Genomic DNA, 13692 nt, shown 5'->3' with positions numbered 1-13692 from the left:
GACTTGGAGGGTCTAGATGACCTCCTGGTATGGCGAGATTTACGGGAGGTGTCCTCGCTGCTGCGGGACCTCCTTCTTTTGCGTGCCCTCCCGCGCGCATATTCCGAAGAGGAAACTTCCGAGCTGGATTCTAACCGGCGTAAAATTGCCGCAGAAGATGTGGCCAGGCCGGAGACGGCAGCGGCCAAGGACCTCGCCCATTGGGGTTCGGGCCCTGGCTCCACAGGGGTGGCGGGGGGCACCGGGATCCCTGGAACCGCGCGTGCTGTGGTACACTTAGCGCAGCAGGGGTCGACTTGACCACAGGCAAACTTAACGCTTCAAGCTGTGCAAGCGTAATGCTTCACCCTCCCTTTGGCCGGGCTGGAACCCTCTGATCTAGGGTCAGACATGGCAAAAGGAAACCCCCGGGTAAGTGGGGATGCTACGTACTGCCACAGGAGTACCTGCAGGGGGGACAGGGGAGGGGTAGGGGAGACACCGCAAAGTGCTGCCTTGGCAGGGCTTACCCGGTCTAGCAGCTGTTTTAGCGGTTCCCCTGATCCAGCCGGAGCCTCTGGTCCTGAAGCTTAAAGGCCGTCAGGAGTCGACGTGGGTCCACCACACGGAGATAGTAGCGCTGGTGACCCGGCAGGTGTGTGGCAGAAACTGCTGCGGTGCTGCTACAGCTGCTGGTGCCCGTTACAGAAGGTGCTGCGGCTGTCCGGGTGCTCCCTCTGTAGCAGAAGTCTGCAGGGCCGTATGAGGGCTGGATGCTAGATGCTGCTGTGTGCTGTGTGCTGAGAGCTGCGCACAGTGCTGGGCTCAGTAGTGCCAGACAAACAGGGTGTCTTGCTGCTGAGAGCGGCCATTCTTCTGTCTGGCTGCTTCTTTTAAGTCTGCCGCGGTCGGAGGGGGCGTGGCTTGCCCCGGAAGTCCGCCCGCGACCCGGAAGTGACGTTTTCCGGCGCCCCCCGGAGCGCCGCACCCGGAAGTGACCTGCCCAGCCAGCGCCCCGGCGTCCTGCTAGCATGCCGTGCTCCTACCCCTGCTGCCGGGAGAGCTGCTGCCGCCGCTGCCATACTGATGTCCGTTCTCCACTACGTCCTCCTTGAGGTACCTTGCGTCATCAGGGAAGCCACAGCCTGTCCGCACGTCGACCTGTCTCCAGCAGTGCTACCCCCTATGCGTCACTGGTCAGGCAGTGCGCCACTCCAGGGAGGGGGAGCCCTATGGCTGGCGGGTAACCGACGCCAATGCGCATTGCAGGGTCGGGCCCCTTTTTCTTCTCTGGGTGAGACGCCGCAGAAGTGGTGGAGACACCCCCTGCCTGCGTCTCCCCCGGGAGGCCAGTAGAGCCAGGGAAAAGCCCCGACTCCCCGGATTCCCACGAATAGCCAGGTCTGCCTCCTAGCAGACACTAAGCTAAAGACTAATTAGCTGAGTGCCTGCAGGGGGGATATAGCCAGGGGGGAGGAGCTAACACTTTTTTGCTTAGTGTCGCCTCCTAGGGCAGTGGCTATATCCCATGGTCTAGGCTGTGGCCCCCAATGATACGGACGAGAAAGAAGGATTAGCCAAGTTGAATTTCAACACGCAATCCTTTTCTTTTTTCTGAAAGTAAGCTATCCCCAGAGGTGTCTGATTGTGGCTTTCCACGGAGAACACACCAACACTCCATATGCTGAGTGTTTATGTGTATGGAGTATTTGGGAAAAACAGCTGTTGGCCAGACGAGTGTTTTGTTTGACAGCTATTGAAGGAGTGTGGACACCGTCAGATATGCAGACATATGGGATGAGTGGCTGTAGTGACCCTCCGTCTGCTAGGATTGCAAGATCTAAAATTTACCAAATCTTCAAATCTTTCAAGATCAGCTATTTTACTATTTGCTTATTTTCTTCATTGTTTCTCCAACCCCTTGACGCTTTTGGCATACATGTATGCCCTGTAGCTTCAAGGTTTGTATGGAGCGGGATTGGGAATTGCGCCTGCTATGTACAGGGCAGGTGTCCGCAGTGATCAGCGGTCAAGCTGATTGCAGCTGTTAACCCTTTAAACATTGCTGTAAATTCTGACATTGGCATTGAAATGGGCCCCGAGCGTCCCTCCTCAACGCTATGAGATCATGGAGTGCCATTCAGTTGTAATGGCAACTGGGGGCCATTACACAAAACATATTTTGTTTTTTTAAAAGTGGTACAGAAAAATAAACTACATAAATTTGGTATTGTCATAATCCTACTGACCTGTAGAATTAAGATATCTTGTCATTTTTGCAGTAGTGTATATGCCATAAAAACAGTGCCCCTGCAAACATGGTGAAATTGCATTTTTCCCCCTTTTCATGTAGAAATATTCAAAAGTTTCTCAGTACATTATTTAGGACATTACAGAGTACCACTGAGAAATGCAGCTCGTCCCACTAAAAACAAGCCCTCAGACGTACATTTACAGAAAATAAAAGTTATGATTTTTTTGAAAGTAAGGAGGAGAAGCCAGATTTTTTAATTTTTTTAAAAGGGCTGCGACCATAAGAGATTAAAGGGATTTTCCTTGTGGTCTTTGGTTGGAGCAGCCTCTGAAGTCCTGTCAACAGGCTGATTTTAGCCTGTAAATGGAGTGCTGTGGTGGGGAGAAGGGAGGTGCAGCTTTGGGGACCCAGGATGGGTGTGTATAGTCTCTTTTATTTATTTATTTTTTAACAGGGGCAGCTGAAAAAATACTTTTAGGCCGCCTGCACACGGGCGGAAATCCCGCGGCGGTATTTCCCGCGGGATTTCCCCCACTGAAAGCCTGCATAGGAGTGCATTACAATATGCACTCCTATGCAGACGGACGCGGTTTGGCCGCGCGAAATCTCGCGCGGCAAACAAACCGCGGCATGTCCTATTTCTGTGCGGGGCTCGCAGAGCCTAGCACAAAAATGTCACTCACCCGGCCGCCAGCTCCGGTCTGCGCATGCGCCGGCTGCCCGGCACATGAAAGAGCCGGGGCTGCCAGGCGCGGGTGAGTACGCGCTGCTCTCTGCAGGCGCTCGGGTCGGGTCCTGCGGCGAGAATTCTCGCCGCCGGATCCGACCCGCTCGTCTGCAGGCGGCCTTATTTTGTGAAAACCTCTTTAATGTTTACAGAAAATTGATCTGCTCTTATGTCTTGCCTAGATTCTTTTATAAAGCCACCAATAGAGAACCCAGCGCATGAGCGTTTCCGGGGCTACAACTTTTCCCATTCAAAAGAAATGATGAAGATATTCCACAAGAAGTTTGGGTTGCACCGTTTTCGTACTAACCAGCTGGAAGCCATCAATGCCTCCTTATGTGGTGAGGACTGCTTCATTCTAATGCCAACAGGTAGGTCCCTCCTTTCTGATGTTGGTGGCACATGTCTACATAGATTTTCAGCTGCTTTTAGCTGCTAAATAATTGTAGAAACCATTGATCTCTAAAAACATATGAACAGATGATGTTAGATTGTGAGCCCCCATAGAGACTGGGCCCAAGTTAAGTGATAACAGTTGGTGTTCAGTGCTGCAGAATATGTATGCACTATATCAATGAGTAAAATAAATCTAGAAACCTATCCTGAGCAATTCTAGATTTTGTATGAGAAGGAAATCTAAAAAAAAAGCCATAGCCAGCCATTAGACGTGTGTAATCCAGTACAAATACAAATAAGGCCGATGAAACAATACCTCTGCAGCGCCACCTATTGGATGGCAGCATTCCTTCAAATCAATGCCTGAACCATTCATTATACAGATCTGTAGAGCAATGATTGGGAATTGAGAACCAAGCCAGAATCCATACACGGACAACTGTTTCGGGGTGTTTGCCCCTCATTCGTGTACAGTAGGATTCTGGCTTGGGGCTCAGTCAGACGGGCGTTTTTCCGCGCGATTTGCGGATCGCATGACGGATGCGCATCCGCAAATCGCGTGACCGGTGCGCGCAAGTTGCCCGCAAATCGCCCGAAAATCTGCTCCTAGCCGCGTTTCATTAGAAACGGGCCGGAGCTGTCCAGCGCATTGCTTTCAATGGAGACGGCAATACAGCCGTCTCCATTGAAAGCAATGCGCTGCGGGCGAGCCCGGGATGAATTGTCGGTAAGGGCTTAAATATATAAGCCCTTACCTGCAATTCATCCTAAAATGTGTGAAAATAAAAAATATATATATGTACTCACCTTCTGCCGGCAGCCGAAGCTCCGCGCGGCCGTCCTGCAGTGGGTGTGAAGGGGGTGTGAGTCAGACCTGCCCCCTGATTGGCTCAGCGCTGAGCCAATCAGAGGCATGCCTCACTCACACCCATTCATGAATGGATGTGAGTCAGACCTGCCCCTGATTGGCTTAGCGCTGAGAGGCAGCAGTCACTCACCCATTCATGAATTCATGAATGGGTGTGTGAGTGAAACTTGCCTCTGATTGGTCAGGGCTGTGACCAATCAGAGGCAGATCATTCAGTAGGCGGGGATTTTAAAGCCCCGCCGGCTGAATAGTGCCGAGAAGCAGTTCAGGAGAACTGACAGCGGCCGCGGCTGGACTCCGGCTGCAGCGGAAAGGTGAGTATACAATTTTTTTTTATTTTAACACATTTTAGGATGAATTGCAGGGAAGGGCTTATATATTTAACCCCTTCCCGACAATTCACCCCGCGCACGCCGGCAGCCCATTGCTTTCAATGGAGCGGCTGTATTGCCGCTCCATTGAATTCAATGGGCAAACATCGTTCTTCTCTGCCACAGCTGTTACAGCTGTGGCAGAGAAGAATGATTTGTCTTCTATATGTTCTCAATGGGGTCGGCGCTGCTGCCGCCGGCCCCATTGAGCGCATATACAGGAGAGAACAGGAATCGCAGATCGCAGATAGGTGCGATCTGCGATTTTTTTTTTTTTGTTCTATAATTTATCGGATGAGCGCATAAAAAGCGCTCATGTGTCCGATACCATTGCAAAGCAATGGTTTTAAAAAATCGCAGGACGCATGCGCAAATCGCGGCAATAAACGCCCGTGTGACTAAGTCCTTGGCTAGTGAGAGGACCGTGACATGGGTTGGGAGGAGTAACATCACCCCGGTATTATTGTACCTTGTCACCACCGGAAGTTAGGGGTGGTGACAAGGTAGCAGCTGTCAAAGAATTTAGTAACACCCCCAGCTTCTGATTGGCTAGGGGGGTGGAGCGTTACTAAATGCATGGAGCGGCTGCGCAGGCAGAGGCAACGGAGGAAACCGGGCACTGCCGTTCTGCGATGATATCAAGACAGCGCCGGAGGCAGAGGCGGTACAGTACTCCAAGTGGCGTCCTCACTCGGTAGGACGACCGCGGCGACAGTCCAACCGGCGAGTGAGGCAGAAGGGACTGCTGAGAGACACAGCGTCACCAGACCCCATGAGTGCCCCAGGGCAACTGGTAGCAGCTACGGAGCTAACAGGTGGCTGCAAATAAATGCTGGGACGGAGCACTGAGGGAGCGCAGGGACAGCCGCAGCATCTGCACTGCTTTTTGCCTGCCCTGGAGGGTTAGGGGTTAATTTTCCTATTAGGCTTACATTTATAGCTGTAAAGGCTTCTGCATTTACAGCAAATAATGTAAGCCTAATAGGAAAACTAAACCTAACCCTCCAGGGCAGGCAAAAAGCAGTGCAGACACTGCATCTAGTACCTTCAAGGACCTTACAAATATCACCCAATTAGGAGCTAGGGGTGTGACGGGGCGTTCCTCCATCCAAGCCCTGTCAAACCCCTAGTTTCCTGGTGGTGACAAGATGCAATAATATCCATCATCCCTTAGGGAGAGCACCAAGAAGGTGAGTGAGGATACTTATAAGGCCATCCATGCTCCTCTGGGTAATATGCAAATAAGGCAGATGGAACAATATCTCTGCATCGCGAATAGGTGGCTCTGCAGAGGTATTGTTCCATCTCCCTTTTTTTGCATATTACCCAGAGGAGCATGAATGGCCTTATAAATCTCCTCACTCACCTTCCTGGTGCTCTCCCTAAGGAGTGGTGATACCTCATTCAACCCAGTACAAAGTTACTAGCAAGCAATTTTTTTCTGTCAGAGCACTATTGCGCAGGAGAAATATAAGGTTGCTTCTGCTTCTACACAAATATTGAAGCCTTTGCAAAGTGTCCATATACCATTTTATGCTAGGTAGCAATTTTGTGAGATTCCAACTCCCTCTCCCCCCTTTAAACAAACAAAAAGAAAAGTTCTACAGTACCGTACATTACCAAAACTTTGCCATCAAAAACTGTGAATTGTCCAGCAAGAAAGATAGCCTGATGCAGCGATATATTAAAAAGCAAAGGAGAATACTTGTTTAAGTAGTCAGGTCATTAAATGGTTCATATATACAGTAGTTGGAGAGTCGCTAGGAAGTTATCGACGTTGTTTTAGGTTATGTTATTGATAATATGATCTAAATTTATTTCAGGTGGCGGTAAGAGTCTGTGTTACCAGCTTCCAGGCTGTGTGTCCCCTGGGGTTACTATTGTCATCTCTCCCCTCCGCTCCTTGATAGTGGATCAGGTTCAGAAGCTTACCACTCTAGATGTAAGGATTTTGTGTTTTGTGTCATTTGTGTCTCTAACTAAAGGTCCATTTACATGGGACGAATGTCGGGCAAACGATGCCTGACACTCGTCCCTGTGTTTCCTCGCTTCCATGCTCCTGCACAGGAGCTAGCAGAGCTGTCTTGCTCACGGAGCGGCCAGCAGAGGGGCGGGGCAGTGCAGGAGATTTCTCTCCTCTCGCTCCCCCACCCCTCTCCATTAAGATAAAACAGCGGCTGTTCACTACTGAACGGCCGCTGTTAAAACTGAACGATAAGCTAATTGTTTATGCAGCATAAAAGATCAGCGATGAGCTCATCGTTAAGTTTAAACAGTGGCCGTTCAGTGCTGAACGGTCTCTGTGTTATCTCAATAGAGAGGGGTGGGGGAGCGAGAGGAGAGAAATCTCCTGCACTGCCCGGCCCCCCAGCTGACCGCTCAGTGAGCGAGACAGCTCTGCTAGCTCCCGTACAGGAGCACGGGAGCAAGGAAACACAGGGACAAGTGTCGTGCATCGTTTGCCCGACATTCATCCCGTGTAAATGGACCTTAAAATATACCTATTAACCTATGGAGATGTGATGATGTATCCACTATAGACCCCAAAAGGCTAAACAAGGGACTGAAAAGTAAGCTCTTCTTGGTTTTGGTAGAGTCACATGGTGTGTCTCATGATCCATGTTGTGTGATTTTTTTTTTTTTTTTTTTTTACTCCTGTGTCTGCAGACATTGAGGAGTGCAGGTCACAGTCTCCTTTTCAGAACTGGCAGAGCGAGTGCATGTGTATTCTAGTTAATGGGACCTCTGCAAGATACTCGCTGGTCATCATATGGTTGCCTCTCAATCCGACATCGAAGCATGCAGTTGCATTAATCCATGCCTAATTTCAGATCTGCTGGGAGAGATGATCCTTCCTATGGTCCTCTCCATACAGCCCCACATCTGGCATTGCACGAACTAGTATTCAACATGTGTTTGATGCTTTCTCACTGAAATAACCTATGCCAAAAGGTGTCTAACCCTCTGTTATAATCGCATGCCTGTTCTGTCACGTGGCGGGTCATTAGGATAACATCTACCTAATGTCTCACTTTACTTGTGACTATTTACATTTTCTGAATTCAAAATTGCAAAATCGCTAAGACCTATGTCCCTGATTTATGGCTCATACGGTATTTGTTTCAACGTGATATTTACTGTTACTTGGTTCATTTAGATTCCAGCCACATATCTCACTGGTGATAAGACAGATGCTGAGACTTCCAGTATTTACTTGCAGCTGTCTAAAAAGGATCCAATTATAAAGCTGCTGTATGCCACTCCGGAGAAGGTAAATATATAGTAAAACATTGTTTAGTCACTGATAATAGTAGATAAGTATTATAGTGTGTGTGGTTACAGATATAATACTACATGCAAACTGTCAAACAGAAGAAATTGTAGTTCATCACAGTAGTGTAAGTACTCAGAGGGTTTGCACCTTGGAAGAAGGCTTTTTGATACTCTGCCTGATGAGGCGGCGTTGAATACTTTGGGAAATGGACATGACGACTAGGAGGCTGAGCGTCCTGTGTAGAAGAGAGCAACTGCGAGAATAACCTGGTTTACTGCTTTTTCAAGTGAAGTTTATTGACCACCAGTCCTGAACAGCAGAACCTGAAAGTATTGGACAACGCTAGAGACGCTCTCCAGTTCTTGTTTTCTATTTATTGAATGTGATAATGGAGTCCTGCTGTGATTAGCTGGTGCGATTGTAGCGGTCAGTTGATTATTACCAAAGTGGGTTATCGCAACACACTATGTGCTGGATGCTGGAATCAGCTCGTGTAAAAGGGCCCCTAGAGTACTAGGCTTGAGGCCTTTATCTGGATCCGCCTGTACAAATTCAAGGATAAGGGGGATGTCTGTTTTTTTGTTTTTTTTTTTAAGAGATCTAGTCTGCCCCAAGCTAAATTTTAAAAGGGAGTATCCAGGGTTGATCTACTGACGGGGTTCTCGGGCATCAGAACCAAGGTCTCCTGGGCCAAAATGGAGCAATCGGGATGACCCAGGCTTTGTCGAGCCTAATTTTCTTTATCACCTTAGGAAGTAAACACAGAGGCGGGAACGCATAACATTTCTCTGCCTTCCCCGACTGGACCAGGAAAAAGCACCCAGACCTAGGGGATGGTCCGAGGAACGGCGAGAATAAAATCTCACGATCTTCCGATTGTCTCTGTTGACAAAAAAATCTATTGTTGGAACGCCCCACTTCTCTATTATTAGATTGAAAACTTCCTGATTTAGGTGCCACTTTGCTTCATTCTGACCCTGCTCAGATAATCCACAATGTGATTGTCTTTCCCTGAGGTGGACTGCTGTCAAAAAAAGGAGATGTGTTTTGGCCAGAGAAAATAATCTGGTTAAAATCATAAGAAAGGTTTTCAAGGCATAATAAATTTCTAGGAACTCCTTGTAGTTTGAGGACTGTGCTAGATGAAAAGACCTTGATGAAACCCCATCTTCCCATAGACTGACATCCGTTGTCAAATAGATTAAAGGGGTTGTCCGCCGCCCAAACTGATTTTTTTTCCCCCCATTAATGCCCTGTGGAGTAGAAGCATCACACACAACAGCCTTTCCCATAAAAATCGATATTCTGCTCACCTTTTCATTCCTTTTCTTTCCTTTATAAAGTTTGCCTGAAGAATTCTTCAAAGCTGGCGCCGCTGGGTAGTTCCCATGATGCACTGCTGCCTCTCTCTCCTCAGCGTGCGTGCTCCCGATGACACCGGTCACATGACTGGAGGACCGGCGTCATAATGCAGACGCACGCTTCACTGCTTTGAATAGAGCCGGCAGCCGTCCGGTCCCATTCAGAGCAATGAGAGGGCAGGGAGAGCAGTGCGATCTCCTGCTAGAGCTGTGACAGCTGTAACAGGAGATTCCTTCATCTCCCTGGCATGTCCCCTCATCACTCGATACTGTGACAGCCCTGGAAAGGAATCTCCTGCTAACAGCTGTCACAGCTCTAGCAGGATCGTGATCTGTAGCAGCACTTTCAATAGCAGAGAATCGCGATCCTCAGCTATTGAAAGTGAAAGTAGCACCAAACATGACTGACACACACACAGCCCCCTCCACACATGCACCCCACAGTGTCCCCCTCCAGTGCCCCCCCCCTCCCCCGCAAGCCACCAGCTGACGGCTCCGACCAGCAGAGCCCCCCCCCCCCAAGCCAACAGCTGACAGCTCCGACCAGCAGCATCCTCCCCCCCCCCCCCCACTAGCTGACAGTTCCAACCAGCAGAGCCCCCCCCCCCCCCCCCCCCCCCCCGCAAGCCAACAGCTGACAGCTCCGACCAGCAGCATCCCCCTCCCCCCCCCCCCACTGGCTGACAGCTCCGACCAGCAGCTCCCCCACCTTCCCCCTCACCCCCATCCCGGGACTACTGACTGACAGGTCTGTCACCCCTACACCTCCCCACCCCTGACTACTGACAGCTCGCAGCACCCCTCCCCCGTGAGAGACCGGCACTCCACTCCACTCCCCCTCCTCCACTCCCCTTACCTGTCAGCTGAAGATCCCGCGGCCGCGCGTCCCCTGCAGGCAGACCAGAGCTTCCTGAAGCAGCCGGCAGAAGACGATCTACTGCGCATGCGCGGAGTAGAAGAAGCGCGTCCCCGTGCAGAGAACACCTGGAGCTGGCCCGACAAGAAGAGGACAAGAGACTTGTCGGAACCCATGGCAACCGAGGAGCAACACGGGGGGGGGGGCACTCCAAAAGGTAAGTGAATAACTTCTGTTTGCCTAATTTACAATGCACAATGTATATTACAAAGTGCATTGTATTGGGCAAACAGAAGTAATGAGACCTAATGTTTATGGCCGGACAACCCCTTTAACTGTCTTTGAGAAACCCTCAATGACAGATTGAACAGTTGGGTCCTCCGCAGAAGGAAAAAGCCTGGCTGTTGAGGCAATGCTGATCATTTGATCTAGTGACAGGAGATCATTGTCCCACCTCTGAGGAATATCCCATCGAAGAGCTTGAGATCAAAATTGAGCCCATCTGACAGTAGGAATACAAGACAATATTAATCCCAACACCGACACAGCCTGTCTGGAAGTACAAAAATCAGTTAGAAAAAAGTCTTGTCTCTGATATGCTCTTCTAGTTGTGCAACCCAAACTTTCAAGGAAAGAGCTACACATGTGGCTGAAGTAGAGGCCTCCCAAGCTTTCTTAAAGGAGATGTCCCGCGCCGAAACGGGTTTTTTTTTTTTTAAACCCCCCCCCCCGTTCGGCGCGAGACAACCCCGATGCAGGGGTTAAAAAACCCACCCGCACAGCGCTTACCTGAATCCCGGCGGTCCGGCGTCTTCATACTCACCTGCTGAAGATGGCCGCCGGGATCCTCTGTCTTCATGGACCGCAGGGCTTCTGTGCGGTCCATTGCCGATTCCAGCCTCCTGATTGGCTGGAATCGGCACGTGACGGGGCGGAGCTACACGGAGCTACACGGAGCCCCATAGAGAAGAGGAGAAGACCCGGACTGCGCAAGCGCGGCTAATTTGGCCATCGGAGGGCGAAAATTAGTCGGCACCATGGAGACGAGGACGCTAGCAACGGAGCAGGTAAGTATAAAACTTTTTATAACTTCTGTATGGCTCATAATTAATGCACAATGTACATTACAAAGTGCATTATTATGGCCATACAGAAGTGTATAGACCCACTTGCTGCCTCGGGACATCTCCTTTAAGGTAACCATCTGCTTTACAGTCTAAGACGCCAGGAAGGGACCTCAAATCTTCAATGGGAAGAAAATCCTTCCTGACCATTTTTGCCACAGGAGCATCAATTTCAGGAGATTTATTCCTACCAGTTGAATCCTCTTCACTGAAGAGAGATTTCCCCTCGTCATCCTGACAGCATACACATGGAGGATGTCCACTGGACCCCTGTTGGGACAGGAAGCGGAAAAACATACAAAAGGCACCTCCCGCCACCAGCTCACCAGTGTCTTCCTGTCCCTACAGGACAGTCCAAGCGGAAGCCTCCAGGTGTATGCTGGAGGCAAGAAAAAAGAAGAAAATTCCTATGCAGCCTGTCCGCCCGTGGGGGGACGACTCTCTGGTCGGGCTGGCAGAGCTTGCGCGGGTGAGACCCTACGTGGGGACCCTCACCCGCAGGATCCCAAAGACCAGCACCACGTTCCCTGCGGGGAACCCTTCCCTAGCGCGCTGCCCAGTGGGGTTGTCGCACTGGGAAGATACAGCCCGTACCTGCAGGGCTTGGAAGCCGCCTCCGGACATCAGGCACCCGCTCTGGACGTCGGGCCCGGGACCCTGGCTTCCAGAGATCCTCTGTCGGCGGAGCGGCTGAGCAGGTATGCCAGCGAGGGGGGGGGGGGAGAGCGCGCGGCGCGGGCCGACGGCTGCGCTCGATCCGACATCCCCGGACATCTATGCGCCCTCCTCAGAGCCCGACGCAGAGTGTATCCCCCGGGTCCGGCGCGGCGGCATGACGTCAGCACGGCCGCGTCACGGGGGGGCGGGGCCTCGAGGGAAAAGGCGCCAAATTTGAAAATCAAAAAAAAAAAGAGAAAAGGAGAAAGCAGGATTCCCCACATGTCTTCGGTCTGCACCTAAGTAAAGATGTCGGCCAGAGAGGACACGGAGAGCAGCCCGCTGGTGAGTAAACCTCCGGGGGCTCACACCAGGGGTAAGGAAGGGTCAGGTGCTGGAAACCCCCCCCCCCTTTTTTCTGCTGTCTCCGTCTCTTAGGACAGAGAAGCACAAAAGGGCAGAGAGGCCAAGAAGCGCGTGCGCAAGTGCCCAGTCTGCCTGCGGCGACTGGACGAGGGACACACCAAACCCTTATGCGCAGCCTGCACAGAGAAGGTGGTCCGTGAGGAAGGCCCCTCGGGCATATCGGACATCCGAGCTATGATCCGCGAGGAGATCGAGGCCTCTCTCTCGTCTCTTTCCGTTCCGCCCCCCACGAAAAGGGTAAGGCGGTCACGGATAGAAGAATCAGACTCGGAGGAAGGGTTCTTAGAAGATTCCCCCTCAGAATCCATACCGCCCATGGAAGAAACGAGGAAGTACTTCTTCGCATCGGCGGATCTGGGGCAGCTACTAACAGCGGTCCGTCACACCATGCAGGTGGAGGAACAGACGCCGCAGCAGCCATCCCTCCAGGATACCCTGTTCCGGGGACTCATACCTCAGCCCAAACCATCATTCCCGGTCAATGATATCCTAAAACAGCTTATCTTGACCGAGTGGAAACAGGCAGAACACAAGTTTTTCCTGTCTAAGGAGTTTAGAGAGCGTATGGTCTTCACCCCGGAAGACATTGAGTTCTTGGACACCGTCCCGAAGGTGGATTTGGCGGTCGCCAGGGTCTCGAAGAAGGCTGCCCTCCCCTTTGAGGACATCTCCCAGTTGCGGGACCCACTGGATTCACGAGTGGATTCGGCAATGAAGAAGGCCTGGGAGTCGGCGGCCCTCACCATGAAGACCAACATTACGGCCACGTCGGTAGCAAGATCCATGACGGTCTGGCTAGACCAACTCCAGGCCCTGGTCTCGCAAAGGGGTTCGAGGGAAGATATCTCCAACTGCCTTCCCCTCCTCCAACAGGCCACCGGCTTCCTGGCGGACGCCTCGATGGAGTCAGTAAGGTTCGGGGCCCGGTCGGCGGCACTTTCGAACACAGCCAGAAGGGCCGTCTGGGTAAAAGCCTGGACAGGGGACAATGCCTCAAAAAACAGGCTTTGCTCTTTGCCCTTCCAGGGACATCGCATCTTCGGACCTTCCCTGGATACACTCCTGGAGAAGGCCTCAGACAAAAGTCAGGGGCTACCAGCAGAGAGACCCGTCAAGCGGCCTTCCTCCTCCTACCCTCCTCCCTTTGTCCCCCCGAGAACATACAGGGGGAAGGGGAAAACCGGACGCTGGTCTTACCCCAAAGGCGGAAAGGGTGAGAATCCGCCCATCGGGATCCGGCAGGTGGGGGGCAGACTTAGGGGGTTCGCCAATAGATGGAGCGAAATAACCTCCAATCCCTGGGCCCTTCGCCTGGTCTCAGAGGGCTATAGAATTGAGCTTTCCGCCCCCCCTCCCCGGAGGTTCGTGGTTACCCCCTGCCAGTCACCCGCGTCGGCCC

General features: G+C 51.5%; 1 protein-coding gene across 4 annotated transcripts in view; it reads left to right on the top strand.

Annotated features, from left to right (window-relative positions):
• BLM (BLM RecQ like helicase) overlaps positions 1-13692 on the top strand; it is a 48604-nt gene that overhangs the window by 17102 nt on the left and 17810 nt on the right. For all 4 annotated transcript variants that reach the window (XM_066592986.1, XM_066592987.1, XM_066592984.1 and 1 more), the window contains exons 8-10: positions 3143-3331; positions 6419-6537; positions 7753-7866. In XM_066592986.1, coding sequence (XP_066449083.1) covers positions 3143-3331; positions 6419-6537; positions 7753-7866 — 422 coding nt within the window. The remainder of the gene's footprint in view (positions 1-3142; positions 3332-6418; positions 6538-7752; positions 7867-13692) is intronic.

Source organism: Eleutherodactylus coqui, chromosome 2 (assembly GCF_035609145.1).
Source record: "Eleutherodactylus coqui strain aEleCoq1 chromosome 2, aEleCoq1.hap1, whole genome shotgun sequence".
Taxonomy (NCBI): domain Eukaryota; kingdom Metazoa; phylum Chordata; class Amphibia; order Anura; family Eleutherodactylidae; genus Eleutherodactylus; species Eleutherodactylus coqui.
This window is presented reverse-complemented; position numbering and strand designations above follow the sequence as displayed.